Here is a 16629-nt window from a genome sequence, read left to right on the forward strand (position 1 = left end):
AACTCCACTAACTTACTGAAAGCAATTTGGCCCAAATACAGTGGCGAGATTGTGAACATTCATGCGATTCTCTACATGGTGCTTGGCTACTTTGGTCAAGAACTGGCATAGGTACTTGAGGAGGCAGTAGTGGGTGTCTGGCAGCTCTTTTATTAAGTCTCTTAAGCTATTCTCCTGAGCATCATTTCTGTCATCTGGAAAGAAAAAGAATAAAAAATGCTCTCAGGCATATTTCACAGTAACAACAAAAGCACAGAGGCATAATAAGATCTAACATTTTATTCAGGAAAAAATTTCTAAAGACAAACCATTGAAAAAAAAGAGGTACTTTTCAATTTTCTTTGATTTTTGAGCATTTAACTTTTTTTAATGTTAAAAATTTACTAAGACATCCTGAAAATCATGAGCTTTACTCAGGGCATAAAATGGCTTCATGTTTCATTTGTGTGTGTTCCTTGCCCAAAATTAAGATAAAGGTTGGCTTTTTATCCATAGTGGAACCTTCCATTTGATTATTGTCTACAAGTTTATTAAAAACAAGAATCTCTTAGCTGAATAAAATTTAATACAAGAGACATTCCTCGGTCAACATGAATAAGAGTAAACTTAGTGGTCAGGAATTTATAGCTAGAGAAAACTGAAGTAAAGTTTTAATTTCTATATAGCTTTTTATCTCTCCCATGTCAGAGTTTAGAATTTGAAATGTGCTTTTCATGTAAAAGCCAAGAATATCTTACAGTGAGCCAACATTTAGGCAGACATATGAAAAGTTCCCCTCAATTCTCAAAGATTTATGTGTTTTGTCAATATCTAAGCACAGAGAAGTTATTTTATTTTATTTTTTTTTTTTTTTTTTTTTTTTTTGAGAAGTTATTTTAAAAAAATTTTGCATACTACTTTCTATCAGAGGCAAATATAAATCTTTTATAGCAAATAAATACTCTAAGGGAAAAATCATGATCCATCCTTTTAGGCACACATCTAAGACAATGAAAACTTAAGCCAGTTGCTGCTAATACACACTGGATTCCTTAATTTAGATAGGTCAGCTGCTTTAGCTAGTCAAGTAAGTAAGAAACAGCACCATGAGGCAAATGTGATGCAAAGGAAGTGGATTAGTCAGTGTCACAAAATTTATGCATAACATGATGCCATTGAAGGAAGTGAAAATCCTGAAAACATTCAGAAAGTCACCAAAAGTGTTATTGAGTGGCTGCAGAGCAAGGAATAGAAAGGTAGGCCCAGGAGCTACTTCCTGGGTTAGGATCCTGGTTCTGTCACCTGCTACCTATGTGACCTTAGACTGTATACTAAAATCTATTTCATCATTTATAAATAGGAATATTAACTGTCTCATAGGGAAGTGACAAGGATTAAGTGAGTTTCAAATTGCAAAGTACTCAAAACAGAGAGGTTGACAAATAGTGCTATGCAACTACTTGTTAGGTGAGTTCTTTAACTTTACCTTAATTAATTTGTTTTTATGAGAGCACTGAGGTTTTAATGAAATGTCTTTTAATATGAGCCCATTTCCTCTTATGAATGTTAGAATAAGGGATGCTGCTAAAAATAGCAATGTCAAAATGTGTAAACCTCAATCTTTTTAAAAATCATTTAGGAGAACATTCTATTTATAATTGGAGTAATTATTTCTCACTGATTACCAACAGTGTGATCCAGTAATCTATACAAGGTTTAGGGCAAAATAGTTTTCTTGATATTAGAAAATTTTCACATTAATTTAAATTACTTTTAAAAAAGAAATCATATGTAATTACTATGATAACCCATAAAAACATGTGATATGTTGCTTATGATGGCATTATTTTCCACTGTATTATGATCCTATGTAAGAAATGGAAATAATTAAGTTTGGAGTGATTAAAAACTAATTGAAAACTACCCATTTCTCATACCTTTATGCTTATAAAGAAATATGAACTACCAGAAAATGGATTTTATTTTGCCTTTTTAATTTTCTTACAGTGACTAATCCAAAGTGAAACTGGATGTTTTCATGGGTCTGTTTTGTCTATTGAAAACTGTGGTTTAAAATTCTGGTTTAATTCCAGAATTTAAGGATACAGGCAATAGCATTCCAACAGCCTTGATAATGGGCCATTAGCCTTCTGGCTCTGAAATGAAACCTCAAATCCTAAGGCAGTGAAGTGAGATCCTAATATGTGATGATACCAGATCAAATAAAACAAGTATTGAAAACAGTTATGAGTTTATGACAATAACATCTTTGAAAAAGAGGGAGCTCTTTCATCATTTACTTCCAATTTTTGAAATATAAATAATTTTCCCAGGAAATAAAACTGATGAGTAATGGGAAGGGAGACAGATACATCCAGAGAATTTCAACCTGAACAAAACAGAATTCCTCTATAGCATGAATGGAAGAACCATCAAATATATTCTCAAAAATAAAAAGTGGTTGAGAAATATCTTTTGTTGTCTATGATAGAAGATATATTCATCAATTCCCTCACTAGTAGAGTATGTCCTCTACTTCAGAGGCTTTAACTGTAACACACTGACTTTGAAACCTGAATATTCATAATTTGCCTCCCATGCTTCAAGTACACTGACAGTGCAGTAAAGACTTTGATTTATTAGCATAACATTTCTTGTCACCTCTCTTCCTACTAATTATGTGTTAACATACTGAGAATCTGTAATTTGTGCTGTTTCTAGAAATGTGGTAAATATCACTGCTCTACCCAGGCTGCAGCAATCTCAGGACTTCCTATAAATGAAAATAACTGCTCAACACCTTCAAAGGAGGCTTCCAGGGGTGCCTGGATGGTTCAGACAGTTAAGTGTCAAGCCTCAGGTCATGATCTCAGAGTCCTGGGATTGAGCTCTGATGGGCTCTCTGCTCAGTGGGGAGTCTGCTTCTTCCGGTTCCCTCTCTTCTTTGGCTCCCTCTCTTTTCCCCTCTTGCTCTCTCTCAAGTAAATAAATTAAATCCCGTTTTATCAATCAATCAATCTACTAGAGGTATGCCCAGCACAGCATGGGGTGGGGGTGGGGGGGACAGCAGTGTTAGTATAAATGTGCCTTTTGCTACCTGAGAGCAAAAGTTCATCATAATTATTGCTTATTGTTATTTTTCATTTGCTCATACCTAAATATAATGAACATTGCCTTGTCATTTGTGTTCTTGCATTGATATTGGTACTTATGATGCCTTCCTCAAAGTCTCACATTATAAAAAAAGTAAGCAATGCTTCTATTTGGGGGCACGTTTATTTATAACATACTTACTGCACACTATGTATATTATTTATCACATGCTTTCTATGTGTCTATATATCTAGGGATATAGCACTGAAATAAAACTTCATGCTTTTATAAAAGTAAAACTAGTATACAAAAAAAGAAACATCTATATTCCAAATGTATCTTGAAGAAATACTTAATAATTTAGTTCATTTACACAAGTAGCTGAGTTGAAGTGTTAAGTAGGAAGGGGATCACAGAGTATTCAAATGATAACAAAAGTGTCCTTTGGTGGTCAGAGGGTAAGGATAACTTAGCAATGAAATTCCACAGAAGGGTCTCAGAAACAGAAGTGAAATGCCCCTTTGCAGTTGTATCAAAATATTTTAATGGTTGAAACTTATAGGTTTTTCTAGAATTAAATCGGAATAAAAATGAGAATATAATTCATGAGCCAAAAGGTTTGAGAAAACTTTGCAGATGGAATAATCGTTAATAATTGAAATAGTCATCGTTTTCCTTAACATTAATCTTCTCCTAGGACAAGAACTTCAAATTATATAAGTTTTCTTGAAAGCTTTCATCTGTTGTTAGCTAAATTTGATCCATTTCTTATGCTAAAACACAAACATACAACAAACAGAGTGTACATAGTAAACAGAGAAAACTACTCAGCACTTAAAGATTGTACCATAAAAACTTTTGCATAACAGATTAAGTAGCAAACACAGAACCATGTGACAAGTATTTGTTCTTATTAAAAAAAGATTATGATCATAATCAGCAATGCTGAACCTATATCATAGAATGGCACTTTAATCTGAATATTTATCCTGGTGCTTTCATGTGCTTTAATCTTTCAAGGGCCATGAAGTTATACTGTACTTATGACCTTAGCCTCAAGGAGAAAAAAACCCCAAACAACAGGCAAAATGCTAATCTCTACCATGATATACATCTTAGAGCTACAAGAAGGTCAGCCATTAAAAGAACCAAAATATTACCCTCATGGTGCCAGATTTATCGAAATAGCTTTTTATTTCCTCATTAAGCCTTACGAAGGATTTATGAAAATTTGCTAATCTATTAGATAGAACAATAAGCTGCTGCTGACTTTGAAGATGAAGAAAGGTCACAAGCCTGAGCATGCTGACAGCCTCTTAATGCCAAGAAGAAGCCAGAGAGAAAATAAGGATCTTGGCCTTACAACTACATGGAATGGAAGAGTGCCAAAGATCCAAATAGGCCTGGAAGCAGTTTCTCCCCTGGAACCTTCAGCTAAGAACCCAGGCTGACTGACACCTTGATTCTGGCCTTGTGAACTTGGAGTACAGACACCAGCTAAGCCCACAAACTTCTCACCCATGAAACACTAGATTATTTGTGTGGTTTTAAGCCACTAAATTTGTAGGAGTTTGTCATGGCAGCTATGGGAGCTTAATACATCTCCAGTTAGAGAGGATTAGACTGAAAGAGATTAACTAACTTGTCTATATTCACAGTTACCAAGTAGCCAAGCTGCAATTCAAACAGCAGTCTGATCTCAGAACATGTGATCTGATCAGGGCACACTAACAAAGTTATATATTGTTATTATCATTATTACAAAACAACCATCACACTGTCTCATACATGTAAATGTTTAACAAATGTTTCCTGAATCAACAAATGAATAAGCAGAATTGGTAAGTAATGGGGGTGGGAATCTTAATTTATTTATGATAAATTATAGCTTCCTTGTTCCTGTATATGGGAGAACATTTTAATAAAAACCTACATGAATGTCTGGGCACAAAATGTTGTGTAGAACACATGAGAACAAAACATTAATTATATTTCTTTCTAAATATGCATTTTGAAAGAATGAGAAAAATAATCATAAAATCCCAGCTACACTGGATTAGCCTGGGTTTTACCCCTGCATTTCATACCCCAGGAATGGAATCACTTCTTTAGAGCTTATCTAAACAACATAATTATATTTTCTGATTAATGGAATTGGTATATTTCTATATAAAAGGAAAAGTTTTATTTTTATAGCTCTCTTACAACCCTTGCCCATGCCAAAGTTCTCTAGACCTCGCACAAATTTCTGAAAGGACAGGATGATAAAGTAACTAATAAAATTTAATAAATTACTGTCTATTCTTAGATATTAATGAAACTACAAATCTTATTCTGATTAGATTCTATGAAATGCAGAGGTATGTTTATTACCAAATTATCCAATATCTACACTGATACTCCTGGCTCCCAGAAGGAAGCTGCATGAAAAGGCAAAGGCCTCTGGGATTAAAAAAAAAAAAAAAAGAATTACACAATACTTTACCTATCAGTCCCAGGATAAAATACTCCTAATGATACCTAAATAATATATCAGCAAGTCTATTCTGTGGGCATTTACTGAGTGCTTGCTAATGGGGGCAGGCTGGCATAGATAAAAATATAAGAAACATATAAAATAGTCTATGTAAAGTCAAAACTGAGAGCTCATATCTCAGCTAGATGTTAGACACAAGCATTTATTTTTTTTTTCTTTTTTCTTTTTTCTTTTTTATATTTTTAGACACAAGCATTTAAATGCTAAAGAACCTGTTTATGTGGGAATGTCAGTACATAGGAAAATAGAAAAAATAATCTTACCACTTTGAAAGGGAAGCCTCCTATAATATAATATGCTAATCTTGAACAATATTGGCAACATCCCAGCTAACAAAACTTGGCTCGTTCCATAAATCTAGTGCTACATTAAATGGACAAAGTACAGTAAGTGTAATTTCAGTGGGAATCACTTTACCACCAGTTTCTCACCCTGTAAAAGACTAGTGATTAAATGCTCAGCTGTAAGTAAACTTATTTGGTGTCAAACGAGATAAACCATCAAACCCAGAGTTTTTAAGCCTATGTTGGATGTTGTTTCTTTCTCTCTTAAGTCCTTAAATTGTTTATAGACTCAGTGTAAAGGTGAGTGGGTTCTCATGGGCTTAGCAAAATACTGGTACTGAGAATACAGCTTAACAGAATTAGGGCAGAGCTATAGGTGACTAGCAAACTAATTATTTGTCATCACTTCAAATTGATATTCATTAAACTTTCATTATTTTACGTGAATTGATTTTCTAATACAAATTATACATATATTATATGTACATGTGTCATATATGTGTGTGTGTGTGTGTGTATATATATATAAATTCATTTATTGGCTGTTCTATTTCTCTTCCAGCTCAAATAAGATATTCTTCACACAAAAACATTAGTAAAAAATACAGAATTTACTGAGGACTTCATTTAATTCACAACTCATTCTAAAAATCCCCAACAGACATTATTTTTTTGGCCTTTAAGCAGCTGGTCTCTTCTTTCTTTTCCTCTTTAAGCACATAATCTTTCTGCTATTAAAAATTCTATTGTCGGGATCCCTGGGTGGCGCAGCGGTTTAGCGCCTGCCTTTGGCCCAGGGCACGATCCTGGAGACCCGGGATCGAATCCCAACGTTGGGCTCTCGGTGCATGGAGCCTGCTTCTCCCTCTGCCTATGTCTCTGCGCTCTCTCTCTCTCTCTCTCTCTTTCTGTGTGACTATCATAAAAAAAAAATCTATTGTCTGTACTACAAAGATAGTAGTACAAAGATACAAAGATAACTAAAGATAACAAAGATAACTAAAAATACTGACAATAATAGGTGTTGGCAAATGTAGAAAAATTAAATCTTCATTCATTGCTAATATTAATGGAAAATAGTACAGCTATTTTGGAAAACTGTTCCTTAAAATGTTAAACAATGTCATCCCATGACCCAGCAATTCCACTCCTAGGTAGGTACCCAAGAGAAATGAAAACATATGTCCCCCCACCCCAAAAAAAAGAAAACATATGTCCCTACAAAAACTTGTACATAAATGTTCATAACAGTATTCATAAGAGCCAAAAGGTAAAAATAATCCAATGTCTGATAATGGATAAATGTGATATATTCATACAACAGAATATTAATCAGTCATAAAATGGAACAAAGTACTGACATTCCAACATGGATGAACCTTGAAACACATGCTAAGTGTAAAAGATAGGTCATAAAAGACCACATATTGTGTGACTCTGTTTACATGAAATGTCCATAAACCCAGGCAAATCTATGAAGCCAGAAAGATTAGTATATGCCTAGGCCTGGGGAAAATGGGAGAGATGCAGAGGAAGGGATGGAGTATTTGCTAATGAGATTTGGAGTTTCTCTCTCTCTCTTTTTTTTTTTTTTTTTTTTTTTGTGATAAAAATGTTCTAAAACTAGATAGTGGTGATGGCTGTATTCTAAATATACTAAGTCCCACTGAATTATATACTTTAAAAGAGGCAATTTTTATGGTGTATACATTGTGTCTCAATATATTTGTTCTAAGGAAATTCTTTTAACTTTAAAATCAAGTATAAGAAAAAGTCAGAGGAGGCCTTTTGGTTGAAAAGAAGCTTATCTACTTTCCTCCTAATACCTCACTAAAATGACAATGAAAGAATTTTTAAAAGGTATAAGCCAATAACACACACACACACACAGATGAATTATTCTAATGCAGATTAACTGCTCAACCATGGACTCTTTATCCAAGTTTGCATAATTCCACTCACTACTTAATGCTATTTCCTAGGGTCAAAAAGGAAAATATAGATTTATACATGTGCTCAGGAAACAAAACATAATCTAATTATCAGGATCTACAATCTTAGAAATCATGGGGGTTATAAACACAAAAAAGATTTTCCTGTCACAGGGATCTGGAGGGCAGTAGAACTAACTGAAATGCTATCAAATATATAGCCAGGTGTGGAAGTCTGGATTTCCTGGTACCATATTTCTGATTTATTCCAGTGGAGGTTTTGCACATCTGATTGACTGGCTCCTTGGGCAAATATGCAGGTGGCAACCTTAAACTCTTCTCTGGGTTTAGGTCTACCCAGAGAAACAGAATAGTTTAAATATTTGGCATTGTTTATAAGAAAACCTAAAAGGCACATACTGAAAATGGAAAAAGCTTAAATATGGAGTTTAGTAGAATGATTCTGTTTTTGACAGAAATGAATTTGAGGGCTGAATAATTTTTTTTTTTTTTGAGGGCTGAATAATTTTAAAAGAAAAGGAACTTCTCAGTAAGAAGGAATTAATCCAGAGAAAAAAAAATACGTCCTATGCTTCCTATGGAGCTCAGACTGTACAAAGAGTGATTACTTAATAACTAGTATTGTAACTAGCTGACATTTGCATGGTACTTGACAATCTGCAAGGCAAAATAACTCTGCTAAACTCCAACAAAACAAATGGCATTATGATACATAGTATGCATAAAAGACAGGCTTAACTCAAAGTTACTCTGCTAAATTCTTCGTGTGCTAAAGAAAAACATATCTCAATCTTAAGCACAACTCAGTTTATTAAATTAGATTTCTTTACAATTAGGCATTGTATTGATTAAAATGGCCCCATTATTAGGGTGGCTTTCTTAAAAAAACAGTTGCTGTCTAAATTATCAAATTCTCATAAGCTAAAATTCACAGGCTCTTAACTCTCACATATTGTTTGCACAGCTGCTACTATAAAATTCTGTTCCATTTAAAATCAAGTACAGAGGGAGAAAAAGAAAAGGGAGAATATCCATTTTAAGAGAAAGATTGATCACTTGTGTTTATCTAATTAAGTCTTCTTCCCCAGAATACACTAAAATGACAGTAAGATGTTTAAAAAGTATTAGTACTCAAGGGCACAAAAAGAACAGCTGAGAAGAGAGAAGCAGATGATATTTCAGACATTTGGAAGTCAATACAAGTAACTAAAAAATCCTGTGTGTTCTAAAGCCTCTCAGGCTTGGAGGAGCCCTCCACCACCCAGTGCATCCAGGCAAGCACACAGTCAGGCAGGAGGGCTGAGGCTTATGTTCTAGATGCTGTTAATGGATTCTTGCACTCCAGAGATAGTCAGGGGCTAGTCAAGGAGCACAGATGAAAATGTGAACATTCGTGAAAATCTGCTAAGAAAGAATGGGCCCATTAGCACACTTCCTACTTCCCTGCTCTTGAGGAACAGAATGGCTAAAGAGAAAAATATGTCTACATATGGATATTTGTGAGCCTCCAAATCAAATAGGTTACATTTCTCTCCATCTATACTCACCGTTTAATCCTAAGGAAAAGTACACCTTGTCTCCATATACAAATTTTTTTTTAAAGATTTTATTTATTCATTCATGAGAGACACAGAGAGAAAAGAGAGGCAGAGACACAGGCAGAGGGAGAAGCAGGCTCCACGCAGGGAACCCGACATGGGACTCGATCCCGGGTCTCCAGGATCATGTCCGGGGCCGAAGATGGCACTAAACCGCTGAGCCACCCAGGCTGCCCCTACAAATGTTTTTCTTAAATCACAAAAACCAAGGTCACCTATGTTTGTGTGAAGAAATGCACAAGTCCAACAGACAAAACAAATATAGGGGAAAAAAAACTAAAACTCTTGTTAGTATTTTCAGAAAGATAGGATTAAGAATAGGATGCTATAAGAAAAAAAAAAGAGTAGCGTGCTTTGGAAAAAAAGAGCACGAATATTTTGGATATTAACAATATAAAACCAAAATTTTAAAAATGAGGTTGGAAAATAAAGTTGAGAAAATTTCATAGAAAATAGAATTAAAAGAAAGTGGTAAGAGAATAAGCATTCAAGATGGTGACATAGAAGATCCTGAACCTATCTCCTCCCATTGATGCAACCAATCTACAGCTACAAATAGAACAATTTCCTCTGAAAAAGATCTGAAAAATAGTGGAACAGCACCTGCATAACAAATTATAAATGCTGGGATGGACAAGAGGGGCAGAAACATGGTCTCTCACACACAGAAAAAACCATCTCAAGCACAACAACCACAATAAAGAGGGATCTCAAAAATATGTAGCTTCCTGAGAACCAAGGAGTCTGTGCCCCACATCAGGCATCCCAACTCTTGGGATCTACAATGGAGAGATGAGTTGCCAAAACATCTGGCTTTGAAAACCAAGAGGGCTTATATCCAGAAGAACCATAGAGCTGTACAGAATAAAGAACCCACTTGCAAAAGGTGTGTATGCACACACTTGCCTCAACACCCAGTGCACAAGTAGCAGTTTCAACAGTGCCTAGACCTTATGTGAAGAAGATCCATTGTAAATCTTAAAGCATGTGCTAGTGAGACAGGAGCCTAATGCAACTCTCTGTGGATGGAGGCACTAACTGATGCCATTTTTGCCTTATTGTACCTTAGCAGTGTCAGTACTGGTGGGTGTCATCTTGGTATCCTCTCACTAACCTGCTACCACTGGTAGGTACATTGCTGCCACAGCACCGTCATGGCCAACTAAGTGAATGCCCTGTCTCTTGTGCCACAACTGCAGCCCTACCACAGTGGTTGGGCAAATACTCCAGATCCTCATTTCTCAGTAGTGACCCTACCACAGCTACAGGTGTATGCAGGCCACATATGGGATGTCCCTTGAGTGCCTTGCTCTAGAAGTCAGGCGTGATTGCACATCTGGGTCCCATGGGTCAAATCCTACATGTGACAAGTCCTTCAAGACTAGGAGAGGTAGCCATTTTGCCCAGTATATAGAAATTAACATAGGAAGTCACACAGAATGAGGTGGCAGAGGAATATGTTCCAAAAGAACAAGACAAACCCTGAGAGAAAGAACTTAATGAAATGGAGGTTTTTAAAAAATCTACCTGATTAAGAGTTCAGAGCAACAGTCATAAAGATGCTTATAAAACTTGGGGGAAGAATGGAAAACATAGTGTGAATTTCAACAAAGAGAAAACATAGCAAGATATAAAACAGAAGTCACAGAGCTGAAGAATAGCTGAACTGAAAAATACACTAAAGGAGTTCAACAGCAGACTAGATTTAAGTAGAAGAATGGATCACTGACTGACAGACACCAAAAATCACCCAAACAGCAGAAAAAGGAAAAATAATTTTAAAAAAGGAAGATAGCTTAAAGGACCTATGGTACATCAAGCAAAATAACATCTGCATTACAGAGGACCCAGAAGGAGAAGAAAAAGGGGGCAGAAAACTTATTTGAAGAAACAATGGTTGAAAACTTCCCTAACCTGGAAAACAAAACAGAAATCCAGGTTCAAGAAACACAAGAATTCCAAATAAAATAAATACAAAGAGATCTATACCAAGACAAATTCTAATTAAAATATCAAACGTTAAAGAGAATCTTAAAAGCAGCAAAGGTAAAACAGCTTATCACATACAAGGGAAATTTCCTAAAACTATCAGCTGATTTTTCAGCAGAAACTTTAAATATATCATGCCCTTCTCCGATTGACTTATTTCACTCAGCGGGTGACTGGGTGATGGGTACTGAGGGGGGCACTTGATGGGATGAGCACTGGGTGTTATTCTATATGTTGGCAAATTGAACACCAATAAAAAATAAATTTATAAAAAATATATATATATATATCATGCCACTTTCTCCTAGCCTACAAAAATAAATATATCATGCCACTTTCTCCTGGCCTACAAAGTGCTCAATGGAAAAAAACAAAACAAAAAACTTCTAACCAAAAACACTCTACTGGAAAAGCTATCATTCAGAACTGAAAGTTATTAAGAGTTTCCCAGACAAGTAAGACCTAAAGAAGCTTGTCATCACTATTCTAGCCTTACAAGACTTATTACGAGGACTTCCTGAAGCTGAAAAGAAAAGATGCTAACAAGTAACAAGAAAACAAAATGGCAATAAGCACTTACCTATCAATAATTACTTTGGATATAAACCAACTGGATTCTCCAATACAAAGATACAGAATGGTGCATGGATTTAAAAAATAAAAAAACGACATCACTCATCTATAAGGAGCAAACAAGAGACTCACTTCAGATCTAAGGACACATATTTACTGCAAGTGAAGGGATTAAAAAAGATCTTCCATGCAAAGGAAAACAAAAGGAAAGCTTTTGTAGCTTAGTTGTATCAGAGAAAATAGACTTTTAAAATGAGACTAATAAAAGGCAAAGGACTCTAGTAATTATAAAGGGTTCAAAACAACAAGAGGATATATATAACATCTGTAAATATTTCTATACTCAACACAGGAGCACCTAAATATATAAAGCAAATATTAACAGATCTAAAGGGAGATATTGGGATCCCTGGATGGCTCAGCGGTTTAGCGCCTGCCTTCGGCCCAGGATGTGATCCTGGAGTCCTGGGATGAGTTCCGCATTGGGCTCCTTGTGTGGAGCCTGCTTCTCTCTCTGCCTGTGTCTCTGCTTCTCTCTCTCTCTCTGTCTCTTATGGATAAATAAATAAAATCTTTAAAAAAATAAAGGGAGATATTAACCACAATAATAGTAGGTAACCTTAATACCCAATTTAAATCAATGGATTAGATCATCTAGACAGAAAATCAAGAAAACATCTGCCTTAAACCCATTAGACCATACGGACTTAATAGAATCAGAGCATTTCATCCAGAAGCAGAATACATATACTTCTCAGGTGTACATGCAAGATTCTCTAGGACAGAACACATGTTGGGAAACCAAACAAGTCTCAATAAACTTAAGAAGACTGAAATTATATCAAGGATCACAAAATGGACACACAGATCAATGGAACAAAGTAGTGAGTCCAGAAATAAACCTACACATTTATGGTCAATTAATCTACAATAAAGGAGGCAAGAATATACAATGGGGAAAACACTAGCCTTTAACAAATGGTGCTGGGTAAACTGTACAGCAACACGCAAAAGAATGAAATTAGATCACTTTCTTGTATCATACAAAAACAAAACAAAATTCAAAACGGATTAAGGACCTAAAAGTGAGACCTGAAACCATAAAACTTCTAGAAGGAAATATAGGCAGTAATTTCTTTGACATCAGTCTTAGCAACATTTTTCTTGATAGGTCTCCTGTGGCAAGGGTAACAAAAGCAAAAATAAACTAATGGGACTGCACCAAAATAAAAAGCTTATATACAGCAAAGGAAACCATGGACAAGGCAAAAAAACAACCTACTGAATGGGAGAAGATATTTGCAAATAATATATCAAATAAGGGGTTAATATTCAAAATATATATAAAAAACTTTTACAACACCACAAAAAAAACCAAAAACAAAAACAAAAAAACTCAACACCACAAAAAATACCTCAACCCAACAATAACAAAAAAACCCCGAAATTATCCAATTAAAATGGAAAGACTTGAACAGAAATTTTTCCAAAGTAGACATAGAGATGGTCAAACATATAAAAAGATGCTCAATATCCCTAATCATTATGAAAATGTAAATTAAAAACTACAATAAGATATTACTTTACATCTGTCAGAATGGCTAAAATAGAAAACAGAAGAAATAGCAAGTGTTGGTGAGGATGTGCAGAAAAAGGAACCCATGGGCACTATTGGTGGTAATGAAAATTGGTGCATCTACTTACGGAAAACAGTTTGCGGATTCCTCTAAAATTAAAAATAGAAATACCATATGATCCAGTATTTCCCCTACTGGTATTTACCAAAGAAAATGATAACACCAATTTGAAAAGATATAAGCATTCCTACATTTATGGCAGCATTTACAATAGCCAAGATATGGAGCCAACCCAATATCCATCAATAGATGAATGGATAAAGAAGATATACTATGAAATGTTACTCAGCCATAAAAAAAAGAATGAGATATTGGCATTTGGAGCAACATGGATGGATGGATGGACTTAGAAGTAAGAATAAATCAGATAGAAAATAAATAAATCAGATAGAAATAAATAAATCAGAGAAATAAATCAGAAAAAGACAAATATATGATTTCACAGACATGTGGAATTTAAGAAACAAAAGAACCAACAAACAAAAAAGACTCTTAAGCATAGAGAATAAACTGGTAGTTGTCAAAAGAGGTGAGTGGGAGGATGGATGAAATATTAGGGAACTCAGAGGACATTTGTCTTGATGAGCACTGAGAAATGTATAGAGTTGCTGAATCAGATTGTATACCTGAAAGTAATATAACACTGCATGTTAATTATACTTGAATAAAAAAAACATATCAAGCATCTTTTTTCAATAACAATGGTATGAAACTAGTAATTAATTACAGGAAAAAAACTGGGGGGAAAAATCAAATATGTGGAGACTAACAACATGCTACTGAACAACCAATGAATCAATGAAGAAATCAATGGAGAAAATGAAAAATACCTGGAGACAAATATAAATACAATATTTCAAAAATCTATAGGCTAGCCAAAGTAGTACTAATAGGGAAATTTATAGAAATATAGGCCTAGGGCAGCCCCGGTGGCGCAGCGGTTTAGCGTCGCCTGCAGCCCAGGGCATGATCCTGGAGACCCAGGATCGAGTCCCACATCAGGCTTTCTGCGTGGAGCCTGCTTCTCCCTCTTCCTGTGTCTCTGCCTCTCTCTCTCTCTGTGTCTCTCTCATGAATAAATAAATAAAATCTTAAAAAAAAAAAAAAGAAATATAGGCCTACCACCAGAACAAAAAAATCTGAAATACAAAATCTAACTTTATACCTAAGGAACTAGAAAAAAGAATAAATGAAGCCCAAATTAGATGGGAGGAAATAAAAATCAGAACAGAAATAAATGAAACAGAGAATAAAAGGACAATAGGAAAGATCAATAAAACTAAGAGCCGATCTTTGGAAATAGAAACCAAACTGACAAATCTTTAGTTAGACTCACCAAGAACAAAGAAAGAAAGCACTCAAAACCAGAAATGAAAAGGGGAAAAGTTACAAGTGATAACATAGAAATTTAAAGATCACAAGAGATCACTATGAACAATTATATGCCAAACAATGTCATAACACAGAACAAATAGATCAATTCCTAGAAACATAAAATATTTTAAGGCTGAACCACAACAAATAGAATACCTGAGTAGACTGATTACTAGTGAGGAGATTGAAACAATAGTGAAAAATATCCCAACAAACAAAAGTCCAGGACCAGACAGCTTCACAGATAAATTCTACCAAACATTTAAAGATATAGTATCTATCCTTCACAAATTCTTTCAAAAATTAAGGAAGAATGAATCCTTCCAAAATGATCTTATAAGGCCAGAATTACCCGATATCCAAATCAGACAAGGACACTACAGAAAGAAAATTACAAACCAATATTCCTGATAAGCATACATGCAAAAATTCTCAGCAAAATATTAGCAAACCCAATTCAACAATACATAGAAAGGATCATACACCCTGATCAAATGGGATTTATTCCAGGAATGCAAAAATGGTTCAATATCTACAAATCCATCAATGTGATATACCACATTAACAAAATGAGTAATAAAAATCATATGATCATCTCAATAGGTGCAGTAAAAACATCTGACAAATAATTATTATTTTAAAGATTGTATTTATTTATTCATAAGAGACACAGAGAGGGGGCAGATAGAGAGGCAGAAGGAGAAGCAGACTACCTGTGGTGAGCCTGATGTGGGACTTGATCCCAGGACACTGGAATCATGATCTGAGCCAAAGGCAGATGCTCAACCACTGAGCCTCCCAGGTGTCCCACATCTGACAAAATTAAACATCTACTTATGATAAAAACTTTTAACCAAGTGGGTATAAAGGGAATGAATCTCAATATAATTAAGGCCATATACGAAAGCCTACAGTTAGCATCATGCTGAAGGGTAAAAAGTTGAAGATTTTTCTCTAAGATCAGGACAAGACAAGGATGGCCACTCGTACCACTTTTATTAAAAGAGTATTGGAAATCCTAGTCACAGCAATTAGGCAAACAAACAAACAAATAAATAAAGGCATTCAAATTGGAAAAGAAGTAAAACTGTCACTATTCACAGATGACATAATAGTATATATAAAAAAAACCTTAAAGACTCCACCAAAGAACGGTTAGAATAAATGAATTTAACAAAGTTGCAGGATACAATATATCAGTGTAGATATGTTATGTGTCTATGCATGAAAAACTATAAGAGAAATTAAGAAAATAGTCCCATTTACAATTACATTTAAAAAAATACCTAGGAATAAATTTAACCAAGGAGGTGAAAGACCTGTATACTGACTCCTACAAGATACTATCTAAAGAAATTGAAGAATCATCAAATAAATGGAAAGGTATTCCATGTTCACGGATCAGAAGAATTAACATTATTAAAACGTCCATATTACCCAAGGCAATCTCAGATTCAATGCAATCCCTATCAATATTCTATTGGTATTTTTCACAGAAATGGAACAAATAATCCTAAAATGGGTGTGGAACCACAAAAGTCTTGAATAGCCAAAGCAATCTTGAGAAAGAACAATGATGGTAGTATCATGCTTCCTGATTTCAAATTATACTGC

At 34.8% G+C, this 16629-nt stretch overlaps 1 protein-coding gene across 6 annotated transcripts in view; it reads right to left on the reverse strand.

Annotated features, from left to right (window-relative positions):
• Positions 1-16629, reverse strand: part of FAM13A (family with sequence similarity 13 member A) — a 344934-nt gene that overhangs the window by 258631 nt on the left and 69674 nt on the right. For 5 of the 6 annotated variants that reach the window (XM_025424952.3, XM_035709590.2, XM_025424933.3 and 2 more), the window contains exon 4: positions 17-194. The exons of the other annotated variant lie outside the window; for it this stretch is intronic. In XM_025424952.3, the coding sequence (XP_025280737.1) occupies positions 17-194 (178 nt within the window). The remainder of the gene's footprint in view (positions 1-16; positions 195-16629) is intronic. 6 annotated transcript variants of the gene reach the window in all.

The sequence above is a fragment of the Canis lupus genome, chromosome 32, assembly GCF_003254725.2.
Source record: "Canis lupus dingo isolate Sandy chromosome 32, ASM325472v2, whole genome shotgun sequence".
NCBI classification, from domain to species: Eukaryota; Metazoa; Chordata; class Mammalia; order Carnivora; family Canidae; genus Canis; species Canis lupus.